The sequence below is a fragment of the Lichenostomus cassidix genome, chromosome 2, assembly GCF_008360975.1.
Source record: "Lichenostomus cassidix isolate B80296 chromosome 2, HeHo_3.0, whole genome shotgun sequence".
Lineage (NCBI taxonomy): Eukaryota > Metazoa > Chordata > Aves > Passeriformes > Meliphagidae > Lichenostomus > Lichenostomus cassidix.
In genome coordinates this window covers 13,282,966-13,304,017 of record NC_139482.1, presented here as the reverse complement: position 1 = coordinate 13,304,017, position 21,052 = coordinate 13,282,966, and the positions used below count along the sequence as shown (strand labels likewise).

Below are 21,052 nucleotides of genomic sequence, written 5' to 3'. Positions count from 1 at the left end.
TCCTTCTTTACAGCCTTTAAAACTCACACCCATCTTCTCAAATACTTAAAATGTTACCTCAGAACCAGTAAGTGCCATCTGATTTTAATCCTACATTTAGTAATTTAATAGAACATTGTTCCAAGGACTTTTGGAAGAGTCAGCCCATCCCCTTTGTCACATATGCTACCTGTATTTTTTTATGGCTTTTGTATATGGAATGATGACATGTTAGGAGTTCCTCTATACAATATATTGCAGTGCTATTACTTGCTAATCCAAAGCAGGTCACTGTCTGGAAGACAAAGAAACACTCCAAGCACTGAAACACTTGGAAAAAGGCAAAAAAATTCGAGTAAGACAAATGGATCCAACCTCAAGGGCATCAGCAAATTGACCACCAGCATGTTTGCCTGGGTTTTATAATGAGAGAAAGCCACATTCTAATTTCAAACAATTATGGAATAATTAAATACAATTTAAAAAAACTTAGGCAACGTCGTTATGGCAGCAGTGAGGCATTAGTTACGTTAGGACCAGATTGTTAAACTCCTACATATTCGTATGTGCCCAAACTTTGTCCAGCTGAAGACACCACTTGGTAAATTCTCTGGAACCTAAGGCCATGTAGAATTTACACAAAGTGGGGCAGACTGCAGTGCTTTGAGTTTTATTGCAGATACAGACATTTTCAGGAGGACAGGCAACACAGGGTTGGGACAGTTCTTAAGCTCCCACAATCACCCTGAGAAGGAGAAATCCTCAAGGACTGAATTCTGTCCAATCAACTTACTATATTTGCTTTGCTACTCATCTGTTTCTACGAACCTGACACTTCAAATTTCTGGAATACTCCTTAGATGTTTCATCACCATATGTGGAAGCTATTAGAACACTACAGAATGCATAGTTCTACACATACAGCTTGGCTGCACTTTGCTCAGCCTTTCTTTACCACGTGGGCTCTGAGAACAGCCTTGCTTTTGCTCTCTCATGACATGAGATGGCTCTTGGTCCACCAGTGTGAGACAACTTCATCCAAACAGAGATGAGGGCAAAGACTCACCCCATGGCATTCTGATTTCAGCCAGAAGGCTTTGTGTGGTTCCTGCTTGTGCTGGTTTTGGATGGTGTAGGGTTATTTTTCTTCACAGTGCCTGGTATGGGGCTGTGTTTTGGCTTTGTGCTGAACACAGGGTTGATAATAAAGAGATGTTTTTGTTATTGCTGAGGAGGGCTTACACAGACCCAAGGCCTTTTCTGCTTTTTGTCCTGCCACACTGGTGAGAAAGTTGGGGATCCATGGGAGGTTGCGTGGAGACACAGCCAGGGCAGGTGACCCCAGATGACCAAAGGGATATTCCAGACCATATGACATCATGCTCAAATAGATTAAGTTGAGGGTAGAAGGAGGAAGTGGGGAACATTTGGAGTGATGGTGTTTATCTTCCCAAGTAACAGTTACAGATGATGGGGCCCAGCTCTCCTGGGGATGGCTGAACACCTGCTTGCCCATGCGCAGCAGCGAATTAATTCTTTGTTTTGCTTTGCTTGTGTGTGTGGCCTGTGCTTTCCCTATGAAGCTGCCTGTATCTCAGCCCACAAGTTTTCCAGCTTTTACCCTTCCAATTCTCTCAGTCCTGCTGGTGGGGGAGTGAGCAAGAGGCTGTCTGGGGCTTAGCTGCTGCAGGGGTTAAGCCACAACACCACTGCTCCCATGTGAAGGATCCAAAGGGCTCCAAATACTTCCTTGCTACTCTCTATGCATTGCATCAACAAACTCAATACCCCTTACCAGAATCTCATAAACCTATACTCACCTTGAAAGCGCTTCTTGACAATAGTTTTGCTATATTTTTGATCAATTAAAGTTAAACCATCTGTAACTTCTGGATAAACCTTGGATATCTGAAGCCTCAAAACAGGATATGACTACCAGTGGGCTCACACCAAACAAGGCCTTCTATAAAAACGTGGTCTTATGTCCCAAAAGACCACAGGCATGCAGTTTGTAAGAATGAGTAGGATTGCTACACATTTTCTCATACCTATTCTTCTACTGGCCAGAAATAGATTGACAGCCAGCAGCACCACACTAGCATTTAGCCTCACTGCTGTGTGAAATTGTTAGGTGCTGGAAAAGCAAAGCAGAATTAATTCCATCTGTAACTACCTTTGAGAAAAGTGACTGGCAAAATGACCTCCCTTGCGGCCTCAGAACACTTTTAGAAGCAGGCAGATTAAAAAAAAAAAAAAAAAAAGGCGAGAAGTTTTTTAAAAAATACAAGAGTGGTTACAGAAGTAACTTATGAAAGAATATTAAGGAATGATGCTAATGAAAAAGAATTTTCTAAAAAACCTTAAAAAGAGAGTGAAAAATTCCTTTTCAAGCCTTCATTAGCATTTAGGCTAAATACTTTCCTACTTCAACCTTCCCACCATCATCTTCATTCATAAACTTCTAACTAGCTGCAGGTTGATAAAAAAAAAAATTCTGCTGGTGTGTGACAAGTTGAAAGTAGTACAACATGAAGGTTAAAAATTCAATGATTTTAATACAACCCCTGATTGAAGTAATTTACCATTCATACTATTTTCATTCAATATGAGTTGTCATTTTACCAGCCCATTCTTACATAGTTCAATAATGATAAGGTTAGCTTTGAAGTGATTCTTTTATGTTAATGACATTCTCCACATGTTGGGTCACACTTCAGGTTAAAGAACTGAAAATGTAAATGAATGCCCATTAGGGTGGGTAATAGCTGATCATTAACTTTATATTTTATTAGATCTGCCAACCTTCCTCACTCTAATTAAAGGACAGTGATTTCTTTTTATCCCCCCAACACTACAAATGTACTGTTTCAAAGTCAGATGCATATATTTTTGTAATATAAATTTAGGGGGTTTGTCTTTCTTCCTAAATTCTTTTTTTCTCATTTACATTAGTACACTAATTATCCATGTTACAGAAAATTTTCCCAATAATTTAAGTAAACACACTCCCAATAATCTTACTCTCTTATTTTAGTAAGGAAGAAAGCTGCAGAGTGTGGCGATCTGTTAAAGCAAACTAAGCGAAAAAGCCTAAAAAATATTGACGAAGTTAGCTCTATTCTTTTAAGATCCTAAAATTATATTCTACTACTTCAGTCCCTTTCTAAAGGAATTAACCCATGCCATTAACATTCATTATGTAAAACACCAGTTTACTTACAAGTTTCCATGCCTTCATCATCATCATCTGCTACAGGTTTATCGTAGGACTTGTCGATGGCAGCTCTGAAGCTCTCGTTGCAGCCTCGTCCTCGGATAATTCGTGGGCGTGGGCGGTGGAAAGGAATGTCACCATTCAGAGTCACCTCAGCCACGGCTGTCTGCAGGCTTTCTAACGAGCTGGATTTCTTCAGACCTAATGAAGGCCCTACATCTCTGGTTGGGGAACCTTAGTGATTTAAGGGGGAAAAAAGTAATTAGAATTAGTGTTGAGAACTGCATGCTTGATTATGCATATCCATCCTGAAAGTCTTTGGGGACATACTTAACATTATTCACATCATCTCTCAATAATCTGTAGGGAATTCTCCACAGATTTGTTGGTCTCAGAAGCAAATGAGTATGTCAAGTCACAGTCAACGAAACCGACAATGTTAGCAACGTCTGGCTTTTCAAATCAGTGAAGAGAGACCAACATCCATTACTATTATTATAAACAATTCAAATGATAAAGAAATCATGGGGTTTAAAAAACTTAGCTCATAAAACCAGCACAGATGCATATCTAACGGCATCAAACAAAACAATTAATTGCTTTTGTTTTGAGCAGAAAATTTCATCTATGCTAGCAACTGATAAACAGAGACCAGACTACAGGCATGAATCCTACTGTGTGTAGAGTAACAGTCTTGCAAAGTAACCTGACCTCCAGCTTCAAGGAATATGCTGTTTGTTTAGGTTTTAAAGATTTGCATCAAATTGCTAACAATTTCATAATTAAATGCTTCTGAGAAGTATCAGTTGACTTGCTCAGATTTTGTAAAATTGCTTAACAATAATCTGTGGAAAGGACCCAATCAAATGGGCAATACCAGTTATCCAGCTGGAAAATAAACACACTCCTGGCAGTCAGGAGGAGTGACTGTTTGGGCATCACTAGTGCAGCTGGGGCTGAGGGCAGCCCTTATCCCTGCAGTGTGTCTGGAGGTGTGCCAAGGAAGCCCCAGGCAGTGCTCTGCAAAAGCCTTTCTCCATGCAGACTTTTCTGCTCAGGTTTGTGAACTAAACGTATAGCCTTTGTTCTTAGATAACCACTCACAGTGCAAATCACCTGACAATTGTCCAATTAGATCTCATAGTAAAGTTCAAACTGACAAGAATCTTTCAAGGAAAGAAAAATCACTACATTTATTTGAAATGACTTCATTCAAAAGGGCAAGTCTTAGCTAGAGTACAGTCTTAGCTAGGTTTTCCATGGGACTTGGGACTGGAAAGCAGGATGAGGTGGGACAACATCATCATGGCTACATTTCCTCAAATTATGAGACCAGAGCCCTCATTCATAAGATGAAATTCTCACTCTTCCCCTACTCAAAGGGAGCAGAAAAAAGAACTGTTGTGGTACCACAGCAGTCCCAGGTGGTGGGCTGTTACCCAGTTGCCATCAGTATCCTTATCTGACAGAGGCATAGAAAGATAAATTTCACAGCTAGCCACCACTGAGACCCAGAGCTAAGACCTGAATCCCCAAGCATAGGTGTGAATAAAGATGTGATAAAGGAAAATCACCTATTTTAAGTGTTTATCTCAGAATAATACAAAGTTCTGAAGATGATCCCTATTCTGGTGGATACTAGGAGAGAGAAGAGAGACAGCATCTGTCAGTGTTCTTTATGTAAGGTATGTGAAGTTACCTTAGATTGGGGAAAATTGCTAGTGCACTACTAAAACTGTTGTTAAGTATTGGTTGGGGAGGAAAGGGGGTTGTTTGGCCCACAGAAGAGATGCTGAATAGCAGCATGGCAAGTCTTCTCTGTGTCATTTGTTAATTTGGTATGAGATGTAGCAAGGCAGTGAATGCTTTCATTTTCTATTCAGCTATTAAAAGTCTGAGCAATTAGGTTAAAGTGAAATCCCTCAGATCAAACAAATTCAAACAGCAGCTGTCAAAGTATTCCCCTTCAGCTGCCCTGCTGATAAGATTAACTTGTAAGCAGAATCAAACCAAAAATCCTCCCTCACAGGTCTACACAACTCCTGCAGTTCAGTTCCCCCAGCAATCCATAGTCCTGCTGGTTGGACCCTTGGCCAGAAATAAATGCACCCCAACAAATGAGAAATTTTCTCTTCATAAACTCCCACCCCCTAGAAGAAGCCACAGTCCCACACACAGCCTGTACTTGTTGGAGGGCTGAGGGTCATGAGGATGGCTGGGGAGAGAACATGGCCAGCTGGGACCAGGGAGGGTTGGTGGCTTCCCAGCTGTGCAAACAACCTGCAGCCTGGAATCACCAAACTTCTGAAAAAGGCTGAAGTCCATGGCGAGCATTTTATATAACATTCTCTTTTCCAAGTAAAAGCACTCCAATTAAGACAGTGCCCTATAAAACTGTCCACTTTCTAGTCCAAGTTAAAATCTGCTATTCCTTCACTAATGCCTGCAGTACACAAGAAATAAGACTTTATTTTGCTTTTTAACTTTCAAGACTGTATTTTTTTAAAATTGTCTATGAGACAGAAAAAGAATGAATGCAACATTTTGGAGGAAAAAAGAGGAAATGGGACAATCACATATAAACCAGCTGTTTGACAGATCCAGTTTCATATACAAAAGGAAATGGTGTCCTCTTACACGGCAATTTATTGTAAACTTCCTTATTCCACATTCTCCTTTGCAACCTTCCAAATGAAATGCTCATATATCTTTCCCTAATTACTGAGTGGCTCTTTTTGTAAACAATAATTATAAAGAAGGCATTTTATGTGCCCATTTATGTTCATAAAGAACATTTCAAAAAGTTCCATTTCCTGACACCCAATACAGACCTCTGTGAGAATTGTATTTATGTAAGTTGTGTTTTCCCAAAGGATATCCCATCTGGGATATGACCTAATGTTGAGTACTGTAAAACTAATAATGGATTACAGAAATGATAAGAGTATTTATTGAACTTGGGTGGCCATGAACACAAATGTGACCAGGTTGAAGTATCTGAAATGGGAAAATCTCCTTTCACACACAATTTAAGCAGTGTGGTCATAAAGCTATGTATATTTTAATACCTTCACTATCTTCTGTGGCTACTTCATAGCAAGTCTACTATTCTCAAAATATACAGTTAGGTGTCCCTGTAAATTGAGTGTGTTAAGAATTTATTACTAGAATTCACCAGCCAGAAAGTGAGTTGTTTACCCATAATCTGGTAAAAAACAGCAAACTTTCTTTAAAATGGATTCTGTTTAAAATTTATGAGTCACATCAAAACATCGTTTTCTAAATACAAAAATGTCAGCATTTTCTTCCAGCCTTTACAGGCCTGGTGGTAATCATCAGAAGCGTTATCTGCTCAGAATGAGTTCTACTTCTATTTTGACACCAGAATTTAAAGTAGAAAAAAAGGAGAGGAAAAGACACATCTACCTAAAGCATATTTATATGACTGAGGATGAAAGGGATTCTTTTATCGTTTTAAAAATTTGAAGTTTATCAAAATTTCCCTTTCCAACGCTTTTCCTAACAAATATCCTTTGAGGTCGATTCATCCCTCTGTATCCCAGCATTCCTCCTGCCATGACTGCCACCACACATCCTCCTCACACCCTGTCTGCCTCCCGAGGGCTTTGTGACATGCCAAGCACAGCCCCTGCCCACCACACATGCATCTCCACTCCCTGTGTCCCCAGCCCTTGGGGACAAGGGCCAAGCCTTGCCCTGCCAGCCATGCAGCCACCCCCTGCTCATGCAACACACAGCACCTCTGCCACGGCACGGACACGGAACCTCACAGCACACTTGGAGACATTGAACACACACACATCATGGGAAGCCCATGTGCTGCTCCCTACCCCAAGTCCTTTGCTTCTCCCTTGTGCTGACACTGTTTAACAACTCATTGTGCCTCCACTTATCTCACCCTACTGTAATTATTTACGCAGAGACCCAAATCTGCTTGGGCGATTTGCAAAGCGCATGGTGTCAAGGGATGTAGGATGTTTTGTCCAGTGACTAATTTTAGTCTAGAAAGCAAATTTTTCATCAGCACATTCTTTTAAATCATTTAAAATGACAATTTTTTTTCTTTCTGAAACATTATTTTTATGAGCTGTCAAGTCAAATGCTACCTGCAACTGATGCCAAAAACTTCTCTGGATTTCATTAAACCAGTTTTGCAAAGGCATGAAGTCTACTTTCTAAACATTTTCTTGAAGGACATTATCAGTGAGTCTATTTACTAAGTAACATCTGCTCCATTACATTTGATAAATTCTTCCATTTCTAGTTCAGTTCAGACACTAAGAGATTAACACTTTGTCTGACGAAGGCAAGGGAGGAATAAAGCAAGAAACTGCATCAAAACCAGTTTCACTTTGGTTCCATTTAATAAAAGTTTTACTAAAAATCATTGTGTAAAAATAGATCAAAAATAATTTAAATAAATGTTATTTGATTCTTTCTTTCTTTCTTTTCCATTTTCCCAACATGCACATGGAAAAATAGCCACCTAGAGCTATAGTATGCCTGGGACTCTATAAATGAGCCATGCTCAATTGCTACTGAATATACTTCTAACCTCTAGGATGAACTGTAAACACTGCAAGGATTAGGTGCTTCAAGTGAACTAGAGAAAGAAAAATAATTAAAAAACTATTACAGTAACTAGGGCTGGAGAGTTCTATGCTCTCCTTTTCAGCCAATACTATTAAATCCAACTGTGACAGTAACAGAGTTTGTTTTTATCTTTTCTAAAGTAAATATATGTTGAAGTTTTCTGGCTTCTAGAGTTCATTAAAGCACAGTTCACCACATTTTTGAAGCTTTTTTCTTTTCTTAGAACCAGACAATTTTTAAGCCAAACTACAGTAAGTGGTTTGTTTAACAGCCACATCCATCTTCAGTAATGGGAGTTATCCAGTATTTATATACAAAACCTGGTTAAAAGCATGCAAGATAAATAAAATAAAAGTACAGCAAAAGGTGTTTTTCCTTTCTTCCAGCCATTAAAAAAATTTTCCAGCACATTTGCTGTGCACAAAATATGTAACTGCATAGTCCAGATGGCACGGTCAAGCTCCTTCACCCAAGTTGTCCAACTTGTCTCTCTTTTTGGAATTTAATCCAGGTGTTACACAAAGAGAAAAACTACACTCAATTCATACCACTCTCTGCTGATACCACCAAACCCACTACGCACTTCAAAAACCTAAGCTTTGTACCTGCTAAAACACATGGGTTTTGCACCATTCTAATCATATCCCATTCAACTAGGCAGGTTATTAAGAAAATGAAAAATAATTTACAATAATTTTGAGTTTGATCTTTAACTTGTTTTTATATGAGTAATGCTCAGGGGTGAAGGCACTTCCTAAGCACTGATTATTACCACAACCATTAACACAATTCATACATTCACACTCTGATGGCTTTAATCCTTTAAAAACATTCTTACATTTTGATTTTGTTTACTCATTCTGAATTTGCAAAGCTGCAAGTCTGTGGCCATATTCTGCAACATCTTAAAAGCTCGAAGACTTATGTGTTCAAATAAAAATTATGATTTTATCACTCAATTACTTACAGCTTTTCAGTATTCCTGTTCATGTTATAAAGTCCAGTTAAACAGAGATGCAGTTGTGAATTAATAAATGTAAATTCTGTATGGAATGCACTACTCCTCAAATCATGCTAAAATAAATAATATTTTCAGGTTAAAAAGGTGAATCGTTCCTAATTAGAGCTAAGTAATGTTATGGTGTCCTCTGGATCTAGCCTAATTAAAATAGCATTCCATAGGTCAAAAGCTAACTTATATTAATAAATCATAAAGGTTCATAATTGCAGTTGGTGCATTATTTTAATTACTAATAAAAAATATGCCTTGAAAGCTATTTCTCATTATCATTTTGTGAAACATTAGAATGAATGCTATGTGGAAAAGATTCTATTTACATATTCTTTTGTTCTGTTACGATGCTCATGTTTCAGCTCCAAAAGCAAACCAGCTTGCACAAATAATCTTCAACTCAAATGCACAACATGTATCTGATGACCACTTAAGGCAAAGGCAGCAGTTTTCTAATTAAAATAATTATTTTCAAGCACTGTGTTAGCACTGTAATAGCCAAACACTCAAGTCTTCTAAATCATCTCTCTGTGTACTGCAGTTTGAATCTAGGAGGAGATTTTCCAAGATTTTTTTTTTGAAAGAACAAAAAATCCCAAACAACTCTGAATATTTATGAGTTTAAAGTGTGGAAACAGGTGTCTGCCTACAATCACATGCATGACCTGGCCGAATATACTATCCTAGATACTTATCTCTATAGAAAATTTCTTTTTCTGTATGACTTGATTATTCACAATAGAAAGCAGCCATGCAAGTACTGGAATATTCATGTTTTCATGCAATTTGACTGGCAGTTCTGTAATTGTGGTAAGCTGCTTTGACCAAGGTTTCTATAGCAACAGCCTTACTGTCAATTCTTACCTGTTTTCTGGTCATCCATTGTACTGAGCTTAGTCTCGTCAGCTACTGTTAAAAGGTAAATGCATAACGGTTAGCCAGTTAGTGCCCATGCCCCACATGCACTCAACATTCCTTCTGCTTTGCATATTTTTTTTCTAGTTAGGGGACCTTAGAAATGTCCTACTTCATGCAAATAAACTGCAGGATTAAGCAAACATTCTGGGTAGAAATGGCAGCAAACTAGTAACCTTCATGCAGTGTCAGTCATGTTCACATCACAGGCAGGTACAGGATGTTATTGACACGTTAGCACATGGCAACCAGTCAAGACAAGTCAATACCTCCAACCTGACTGTACCCTGAGGAAGTCTGTGAATTAGGGATTGTAGGCAAGACATTCACTATTGGAAAGGAGGGAATTGCATTATATTTTATTATTCTGAGTAGGGAGTTTTGTGTGTTTAAACAATCGAAACTCACTGTTTAAGGTTACTAGAGTCTGCACTTCAGAAGCTAAATTCAATGGCAGAGAAATTGATGGGCTTGTTAGCAACTACTTATTCTCTGTTGGTTTATCAGTTAGAATGATCAGTTGATTGCCTGTCTTAGCCCCTGCTACTTTATAGGGCTTGTGATATAAATATTAAAACTTGGGTTTCAAACAGATGTCAGACTAGCTCCATTTTCTAATTCTGAATTCATCTACAAAATGAGAGAATACGAAGAACCTTTAAGGCTAACTGCATTATATAATCATGAATTGAGAATAAACCCAGCTACCCAGAACCACAGCGTGGTACAGTTTTACACAATTATTCTATGTGGATTGGTAAATGCACTTTTCACCTCCATTTTAATAAATACTGTTCACTGTGTTTATGTATAACCATATATCCAGAGGGCTCTGATATTTGAATGTATGGACATTTACAAACAACAAATAACACCCAGACCACTTGGCCATTCAAGTTAGTACTTTACTACCCACAAGTAGACATTACGTGCAGTAGTACTGCACACACACAATGTGTTTGGAATTACAAAATCTATATACTTACAACATGAAAATCAGGTTGAAATAAAAAAAAATTGAAAAAACATCACTCACTACCTAGATCCATGCTTTTGGATTTTCGTGTTTTAACAAACTCCAACTGACTGGCATCTGAAAATTGCTTTGTACGCTTTTCTGACATGCTCTGGCGTCCAAAACCCTCTCGCTGGAAGGCAAGCACTGGATCAACATCTGGACTAAGAGTGCTGTAGGAAGGGAAAAAAATCATGCGAACATTTATCAAGATCACGCAACCTTTCACTCTTCAGAGAAAATCATTTATTTAGCACGTGATTTCTACCAATGATAAAGTGTACAGTTTTAAATACACCACTGCAAGTATTCAGTTACACACACAATGGATTTGTTTTACTGCATTAAGCAATTCTAGTAGGAAAGTATCAAGAATTTCACTCATAGCTTTAACAAAAGATATACATATCTGGTGCACTATATGTATTCTATCAGAACGTAAAGTCCAACACAGGAATAATTTGAGGTAGAATAAAACAGTTCTTTTTTTTTCCCTGAGAAACAGGTATCTTCTGTGGATAGAAAATTATCAGGTTTTTCTTCATCAGAAAATGTTTTTAGTAAAGCATAACTAGAAACTGTCCTGCTTGAAACCCACAAAGCTTTAAACTTCTTCATTTAAAAACTGCATTAAAATTTCTCTCCATATGTGAAATTTCTTGTGCATTTTTCACAGCTTCTCTTGCTTTTAACCTGGCTATGACAAACAACCATATTTTTACTCATTGCTTCCCCACAGAACAAGTATTTCCCACAATGGATCCACCACTGAATCAGAAATGGGAGGAACTGCACTGGGTTTTGGTTTCTTTTGCAGGTTTCTAAAGTGACCATGGCTCAGTGAGTCAAGTTTTCAGTGAGCTGCCTCAGAAATATGCTGAAGATAGATTCATTAATGGTGCTCAAACACCAGCAGAAACATGAGTGCAAGAATGCAGGCAAAATTTGGTGTGCAAGCCAAAAACATTTGGAAAAAAAGGCAAGATTGCTTACTGCTAATAAACAGTATGAAAGGAAATTCACAAAAAGATCTTCTGGCTCCTAGAAAAGGGGATCGTATTTAGATTTCTACTTCAGCTCACAAAAAAAAAATCAGAATCATAAAATACTGAAAAAATCAGTATTTTGTACCTTTGTTATCTATGCTACAGGAAAATGATCCCTGAAAATCCCCTCTTTGATTGTTGTTGCACTTCAAGATAAAAAAGTTAAATACTTTGTCATTGAGATCTCTAAGCAGATCTCTAACTGCCATTCAAAGTATTGTGTTCGTGCTTTTTACCATTTAGTACCATGTTTTAAAAGAATTGTTTTTACTGTGAGGGCTAAGTGTAATATCATTCTAGTCTAATCTCATTCCTAGTGCAAAACAGGCAAACAGCGAATTTCTGCAAAAAACAACCTATATTTTTAAATCCTGTAACATGCATATGTTTATGTATGCCAAGTACTATAATTTACAGCACTATCTTTGATCAAGAAACACCTGGATACTATGCAAAACAGTGAAAAGGGGTAAGGAAAAGTGTCCAAAGGCATGAAGAAAGGCATAAAGGATGAAAATCACTATCCTCATTACCAGGCAGCCAAGAAGAAATTCAGTCTAGTGATGGTAGATTTACAAATAATAAGATGTGTGCTTGTGACAAGCATATAATACTTCAGTGTGAGCAGGATCAGAGCTTATGTGAATAAAGTCAATGTCAAGTGCCTTTTGACTTTAATGTTTCTGGCTCAGGCTCATAATGTTTTACATTTAATTACTGCAACTATTTCAGAGATGTCTGAGCAATTTAGCAATGTTCTGAAGCATATGCTTAAAAGCTCTGATGAATCAGAGACCAAACTCAAAAATAACTATTTAGTCCTCACATTCCCTCCCACAAAATAGGGAAAAAATTATCTCCCCATGATAGAAAGATAAAACAGACATGGCCAATATATACTTCTAGCATTTATAGCAGTGCAACACGTAGCTGAAGAACCACCTAAATCTGAAAACGTCCTCCAAAGTGACTCAAACTGAACTTACAGGGTTTCAACACCTTTCGTAATCAGATCATAATTGACTTTCCCAAGGCCACACAGAAGTTTCTGGCTCCCTGCTAGTCAGCCCTCTCTCTGAAGGCCAGAAAAATGTGGTTTTACTAAGTGAGAATTTTTTTCCAGCAACATCTGTTAGCACAGGCTCACGTTTGTTAAAATGACCAGCTTCATCCTGCCAAACAAAATGTATCCTGTGACACTTTCTTCAGAAAGGGTGAACTTCTAAAATTATTTGTTTTGGCTGTATGCTTCTTTTTGCATATGAGCTTGCTTTGATCCACCTATATAAAACTTCTAGTAGAGCAGAATATCACTTCCATGTAAACACAGCACACACTTCTACATTGAAGTCCTAAGAACAGATTAAAACTCCAATATCAAACATAACCTGAAAAGGACACCACTTGAAAAGGTCCAAGAGAGCAGTAGGGTCTGGACATGACATCATTAACTGGGAATTTGGGAGACTGGAACTCAGCATTTCCACTGACACCACTTTTAGAGACTTTCTTTCTGCTTCCCTGATCTGCCCTTGTCACACTTCCCTTCCACACATGCTTATTAAGGGAATTTTTATTCCATGTTTGCATAGTATCCTGCACACTAAAGGTGCTACTTAGCACCTTTATTTGAGCCTCACGTAGAGTTCTGAATTTTCACGTTCTGTTTTGCTTCTATTATTAATGACCCATGAGTGTGTTTTAGTAATTAAGGGAGGAGTAGATCACAGGAGTCTGAATGAATGTAAATTGTCTAAAAGTATTCAAAAGTCCCCATGAAGAGCCACAACTGCAAAAACCGATGAGCACAGAGGAAGAACTAATGCCCCTAAAAATGCCTCATTTTAATATTTTTCAACTACATGAATAAAAGACAGAAGGTGAATTTAGTGCAAGTCATTAAGCAATGCCAAATACAATTTACTATATTCTAGAATACTTAACAAATAAGATTTCTGGAATGACAGCTGATCCTTAAAAGAATGTAACCGTCTTCTGACCCTCAATGTTATTAAAATTCCATTTATTAATCCTGTCTTATTGCCCCTTTGTTTTCATAACATTTTCATCAAGGATTAGGGAGATATTGTGAGGCTGAAAAAGCTTACATTTTCTTCTGTGATTCAGAACAGCTGCCATTCTTGTTTGGATAACCCTTCATCCATATTCTTAGTTTTACCCTTTGTGCCTTCCAGCAAAATCATACAATGCACCTTCGTTTTACAAGTCTTCCTTCATCCATTAGCAACAGGAAATTAATGCAACAATCTAATTCTACTGCTATTTACTTTTTTTTGCAAATAGAATACATTAGATAGTAAAGCACGACACTAATCTAACCCTTTTAAGTGCCATTGTATCTGAAGACTTTTACACTTTCTCACACACACACATTTAAAAGTTTTTTGAGTGTGATCAGTTCCACAATATCTAATCCCTATTTTATTTACTTTTACTTCATTTACAAAGAAGTCTATGAATGGCAAGACACACTGCAGAAGTCAATGTAAAAGCATCTGCAGATTTCAAATGGGCTATTACTTTATTTCATAGATTTTTGCTCATATTTAGCTAAAAACACTCCCTCAGAAATAAGCTATTATGTGCAGGCTTGAGTCCTATTGTATTTAAATGTCTCAGATTCTCAGCTCTAAAAGCTTTTACAAAAGACAAATGGACTTTCCAAGGGCCCAAATTACAGGTATGATTTATCCATGAGGAAAAAAAAAAGCAAACAAGGATGAAAAAATTACCTTTTCATACAATCATTAAAACAGTGCTTAAAATACAGAACTCAATTCCTGGATATAAGATGAAATAAACTAGTTTAAAGCAAAGAAGAAGCTGACAGGTGCATATCAGCTGACAGGTGCTATTGCTGTTTTTTAAAGATATTGCTGACACATTCGTAACAGGCTCAAGAGACAAGAAAAATAAGAAAATTCATGTACTTCACACCATTTGTGGTAATTATCTAGCTGCAAGAACTGGCAGCGTACAGAGGTGGGCTTTTATTTTGCTATTACTATAGAAAATTACAGGACTTGTAAATTAAATCTTAGATCTGTATTAATTGTACTAACTAAGCAATAAACAGTATTTCTTTGCCAGGAACTTAAGCAAGTCAATAATGGAGCTCAATGCATTTTTCATTAAAAGACTCTTATACTAAAATGTATTAAAATAATCGGAGAGTCAAACTAAGATCCACAAAAATTATTTTTACTATGGATTAAACATATAAAGTTACTTTCCATAGTTTTAAATGCGGAACTGTTAAACATACTTTCCGTATATTTATATGTAGAGCTATTACAGTACATTGTCTTTGCAAATCATCTGACAATATCAACAGTATTTCTTCACACATAGTGAAGAAATCTTAACTAGTTCTTTTTGCACAAGCATTAACACTGAGGCAAAACAAAGAGCTGCTATGACCTCTACATAGATTTAAAAGATCTGCACATTATTAGGAAAAGCAAGGAAGTATACAGAAGTAGTGAGAGGCTCCTACACATGCAATGGAATATAAAAATAAAATCTTTGTTTTATAGACTTAGAAATATTTACAGTGAGGTTTATAAATTAAAATTTCCTATCAGTCTTTCATCTTTCACAAACTCAAGTGCTTAAATTTTGTGAAGTTTTTTTTACAAAAGTTAGCTCAGTTGGCAATTAAGTTAAAATTAAATCATCAAAATAACACAGCTAAATAGTGTCTAAGTAACATTTCTACACATATGCTTTAACACAGCACAAAACTGCAACCAGAAATATTTGTACAGACTTCCTTCCTGAAACAGGGACAATTACCAGTTTGAAAATAGCAAAATCCAAATGTGACAAAAAAGAATTAATATTATCAGTAGCCAAAATGTAAGTAAAGGAAAAGATGCAACTACAGCGCTCCCTTTTTTCCTTCCACTAGCCCATGCTCTTACCAGTCTGTTGACTCATTAATTGCAGCTTTAGCCCATCCACCAGCATCAACAGTGCCAAACCCGACATCATCATGGGAACTGGATGATGACTGGTCAGAGAGATGAGGAGGAAGGACCGACAGCCTGTCATCTTCAATAATGACAGTGTCATCCTGGGGCATGTTCACTGTTGGAGACAGCTGATATTTACCTGAACAAAAGGGAGAAAAAAACCCAAAACTAAATAACGGCAGAGTGCAGAGAGTGCCTTGAAAAATACATAATCACGGCTGATAAAAGGTTATGTCAGACTGCAGTGCTACCGATAAGAGTGACACAATGCAGATAATAAAATTAACTATGTCTCACTTTGTACACATCTTCCTGTGCAGAGGTCTGAAAAGTGATGCACACCAGTTGTTTCTGTGCCTACTGCAAGACCATAGGGTCACAGAAGGGTTGAGGTTTGGAATGGATCTCTCTTCTCCAACCCCTTCCACTCAAGCAGACCTACAGCCATGTGCCCAGAACACAAACAAACTGCTTTGGAGCATTTCTTCTGCACCACCTCCCTGGGCACTCTGTGCCAGCACACAGTCACCCTCACACTGAAAAAGTGTTTCCTGATGTTCAGAGGAAACCTCCCATGTTTCCATCTGTGCCCACAGTCTCAGTCCTGGCTGAGGAGCTGTGGAAAAGCACCTCTCCCAGAAGAAAGTATCTTCTGTTGTACCGCAATTTTTGGTAGAAACAAAGAATAAGTTCCACAAGGACTAACAGAGGCCATCACTTTTCCTGATCAGTCTGGTTCTCATAAAATGAGAAATTGTTCAACTGATGCTGGGAAGTGGACACATGCAAAATTTGGGGGAAAAAATTACCAAATTCTATTACCAACAAAGTCAATTAAGTTTTAACACTTCTGTTAAAATGCTTAAACGAGAACCATCAAATACAAGAAAGGGACATAATAAAGACCCAACATTAGTCTGTTCAGTGGCAGACTTCATTGGGTAAATTTGTTAAAGTAGAAGTTAAAAGATTATATGACCTTACTAAATCAATTAATAAAAGTGTCACATCTCATGAGAAGAAACACACCAGTTTAATCAACCGTTAATCTGACAAAAAACTGTAAATTATTCTAAAACTATGATGCACCAGAGTAATGTATCACAAAACTTGTATTTCCATAACTTAAACTGCTTCTATAGACACATCATTTCCACACTTTACTTTCACTACAGATATGGAAAAAATGAGAAGAATTAGGGGAAAATAGTTTTTTCCTCTTTTCTGGAGGTTTCAGTTACCATCACTACCTTTGCATGCAATTGTTAAAAAATAAACAAACAAACCAAACCTTATGTGCAAAGAGCTAGCTAAAATCCTCACTGCACTAGATAATACACATTGTACATCTTTCCAAAGAGGAGAAAACTGGCTTCAAAAGAGATCATTAAAGAAGGCTGAAAAAGTGGCTGGAAGGAAAAGGTACTGCATGGTGAACATCTCATCACTGTCAAACTAAAATGAATGTATGCAGTTTGCATAACAGCTGATTCTGCCTAGCAATAGTTCCTTTGATGGACAGGTTAATGTTTAGCCTGGTAATGTACTTCTTTCCAAATATAATGCCTACAAGACTGTTAACTCTGTAGTTAATAATGTCTCCAAAGAATTGATTGTGAAAAGATATAACCTTATGGCACTCGGCAGATTGAACTTCCCATTTGAGAGGCTACAGTAATTCAGTAACACTTTTAACTTTTCACTACCCTTCTTTATATCTGACAGGGGTGAAGACTGACATTTTAATAGTTGCTTTGGAATTTAAGAGAAAACCCATCTGACATGCCTAAACTTTTCATTGCAGATGAAGCAAAAACAGGTGAAAGGCTTCATCTCCAGCAGATGGTTGGACAGACCTCAGCACTGGACTCAATACAGCCTTTGTACAGAATTCAGCTGAAGTGGACAGAAAATACCCCTGGAGAATTAACTCTGCAAGTGTTGTGAGAAACCTTACAAGGAAACATCAAAGAAACTTCAAACCCAGTAATCTTCAGTATATTTGACTGATCTACAAATCTAAGGCATTGCTCAACTTGTCTACAAACCTCTTCAAGAAAATAATTTTCCCTCAGGCTGGAAAAGTGCTATGAACTTTAGACTCTGACTACACTTCAAGTCCAGTTTTGCATATATTAATTCAACTTCAGTGAGGTAATCTGTAATAACATAAAGTATTTTGGGCAGTGAACTAAGCAAGGGAAAATATTCTCCCTTTCAAGTGTCTCTCATCTTAGGACAATGATGCTCAAATTTCTTGGAAAAGTTACCAATCTAAAGAAGAACAGTCTGAGGATCATAACAGGACCACACTAAATTATTGGGTGAGAAGGGTTCCCATCTGTCTGTGCAAAAAAGAAGTCTCAGAGCTCCAGTACCAAATGGCTGGTCTCCAGGCCTATGAGAATTTTCATCCTACAACATAAAATATGCCAAGCAGCAATACTTCAAACCTCTCATACACCTATAATACACCAGCAAATAGTTTGGACCTCAATTAAACCACCAACATAAGGCACTCCAAAAAACCCTGAGCATACATAGTACACAGTATGAACAACATGCTTACTCATGAAGCACTGAACTGTTCCAGGTCCTTTTAAATATTGAAATTCCTTGAAGTTTGGTTAATATGTTAACTGGATAACTTGGCTCTCATATTGTCATTGCACTGTCATGGAACTCTCTCTGGCTTGGTCCTTGTGCTTTTGCTATTGCTTTCTCTTTAAAAGATGCTCCACAAAATCTGTTGAACACTCTCACCATATGTTCAAAACCCAGTATTACTTTATGAGTGACTCCTGAGCATGTTGATACTGTGGGACTCAGACCAATAGTACAACGAAGGCCTGGAGAATGACTAACAAAAAAATTTGCTCCACTATATCCAGACCTTGGATTTCAAGAAAGTGCTCGTATCTGTCAGCTACTGTAGAAAAGCACCACATTCTGATGAGATTCTCGGCCAAGGAACTACATTCTGATTGTAAAGAGTTATTTTCATTTCACTGACACACACACTCTATCTCCAGCTAAATTTTTGTCAGTAGTGCTTCCTCCTGATTCTACCCTTAAGATAGCAATTATTTATGTAGAGAACAAAGTATTTCCTGCTGTGTAGGAACTGTCAAATTTTACAAAGTTCTGGGGGATCCTTCAGGATGAAAAGCAGATTCAGTGCAAGCGATTGTTATTTTGGGTACCCCCTGATAACTAACTTCTGTTTAGTCACCGTTAGCAACAAAACCCACCACGTTCATTAAAAAAATATCAGCTACTAGAAGAAAGAGATGAAAGAGGACTTTGTACTAAGCTGTTTGTTGAATAAGAATAATTTATATAGACAGCAGCTATGTACTTGTGCATTGCAAAACTCAGGAGCATAATGCATGATATACAAGAATGGTGTGTCAGAAGAACACTTGAATTTTTAATTACAGAGCCAAGCAAGCCAGTATAACACAGTTGTTACTCTGAATGTGCTAACAACATGCAACCTGGAAATATCAAAATAAATAAACATGCGGGTTTATTACAACCATCTAATTCTTGTAAGAGAAGACCCAGTTTGTATAAATAAAAAATCCCACCTCCTTCAAACCAAAAATATTCCCTGAATACAGAAAGTTGTATCTTTTCTCCATCATAATTTTTCAGTGAAATATTATCAAACAAAAAAGCATAAGAAAATCTATAATAGCAATAAAGAAACCACCTAGAAAGGTAGATCAACATAAGAATCATCAAAAACATGAAAAGATTCATGTGGCCTTATTGCAGTAAGTGAACATTATTTTACATAATTTAAATCACATCCTAAAATCGGTATTTTATTCCCATTCTCACAGCAAGGCTCTGACAGCCAGTTCTTGCTTGTCAGTTATGAAGGAGTAAGGAAATTGTCTTAAATACCTTTCCTGAAACTACATTAATGGTATTTAAAAGAAACAAAATACTCTTAAAATCTTTGTTCCAACTTCACGCAATGACTAAAGCAAGCAGGAAGTTTCCAGACTTTGTGATTATTATTTTTGAATAGTATAACTTAGGAAGGAAGAAAACTCTAACCCATCCAAGAGCAAAAGCAGCAGAGAGACCTACTCCTTCACCCATGAAAAAAAACTGTCATCTCCCCGCTAAAAAGTACTGAGTAGTTTACATAGCTAAAACAATTGAGGGGTAAATCAGAAGACATCAATGATTCAGAGAGCCTGTCAGAGTGCTTCTAGATACAGGGAGAGCACTCAAGGCAAACAGCACTGCATAAAACACTGCTTTGGGCTTGTTTGCATGGGCAGGACCAGTGTGGGAAGGTACAGACCTTCAGTGTTCTTCAGCCAGATTGTTCATAGGACTAACCCTCACCTCTAGCCCAGTTTTCAAGAGAGGAAGACACATGCAATGCCACATAAACATTGCGAAGAAAATTTAAAAAGCCCTGCTTTTTTTTTCCCTCATTATCCATGCCAAAAAGGACAGGGATTCCACTGCTTAATAAATGACTGAGTCTTAAAAATGCTAGCTATGCTGAAACAAGCAATTGTACCTATCTCTCCCAATAGGAAATACCTCTCTGTTGTATAAAAAACTGCAGCTTTAGTTTAGTGGTACTGATTAATTCAGAAAAGACAGTCCATTAGAAAACTGACCATTCCCCAAAAACTGGGTTTAAATATCACAGGTCTGTGAATCTGCTGTGATTGCAGATGGGAACAGTCCTATCCTGGAAAGACCAGTTTTTATTGACATGCCACTAGATCACATTTACTATGAGATTCAGGCACAACTTGATTTTCCACTTAACACTAAAGATTCAGCAGATTTAAGTCACAACCAACCAATTTTCTACATAGTTCCTGGTCCCTGAAAACAATTCAGAAAAACTACAATTCACAGGAAATCAAAACATTAACTTCAGATTATAAAAAACATAGAAAATGCAGGATGGATTTCTTTTTCTGCCTATGTTTACAATGCAGAGGTACCTAAAAGCCCCAGATTTTAATAGCTTTGGAAAGACTTTTTTTTTTTTTGTGTTGAAACATCATTTACTGGCTACTGCTGAAGGGATGATAGCAGACTGATCAACTTCTAGTTCAATTTGGCATGGCAAGTACTGTGCCCCTCTGATGTCAAAATAAGCTGCATTGCTGACACACATGCAGCCAGACTCTCCCAGGGTTCCTTCTCCCATCAATGGACAAGGTGTTTAAGTGATAATTTGTTAACACTTCTATGAGCTCTGTGTGCAAATCCTCTGCA

At 37.5% G+C, this 21,052-nt stretch overlaps 1 protein-coding gene across 12 annotated transcripts in view; it reads right to left on the bottom strand.

Annotated features, from left to right (window-relative positions):
* PARD3 (par-3 family cell polarity regulator) overlaps positions 1-21,052 on the bottom strand; it is a 441,649-nt gene that overhangs the window by 141,191 nt on the left and 279,406 nt on the right. For 8 of the 12 annotated variants that reach the window (XM_085050362.1, XM_085050356.1, XM_085050364.1 and 5 more), the window contains 4 exons: positions 15,740-15,929; positions 10,771-10,922; positions 9,684-9,728; positions 3,200-3,427 (listed from right to left, as the gene is read on the bottom strand). In XM_085050362.1, coding sequence (XP_084906488.1) covers positions 3,200-3,427; positions 9,684-9,728; positions 10,771-10,922; positions 15,740-15,929 — 615 coding nt within the window. The remainder of the gene's footprint in view (positions 1-3,199; positions 3,428-9,683; positions 9,729-10,770; positions 10,923-15,739; positions 15,930-21,052) is intronic. The other 4 variants (XM_085050355.1, XM_085050361.1, XM_085050357.1 and 1 more) reach the window with 3 other exon arrangements.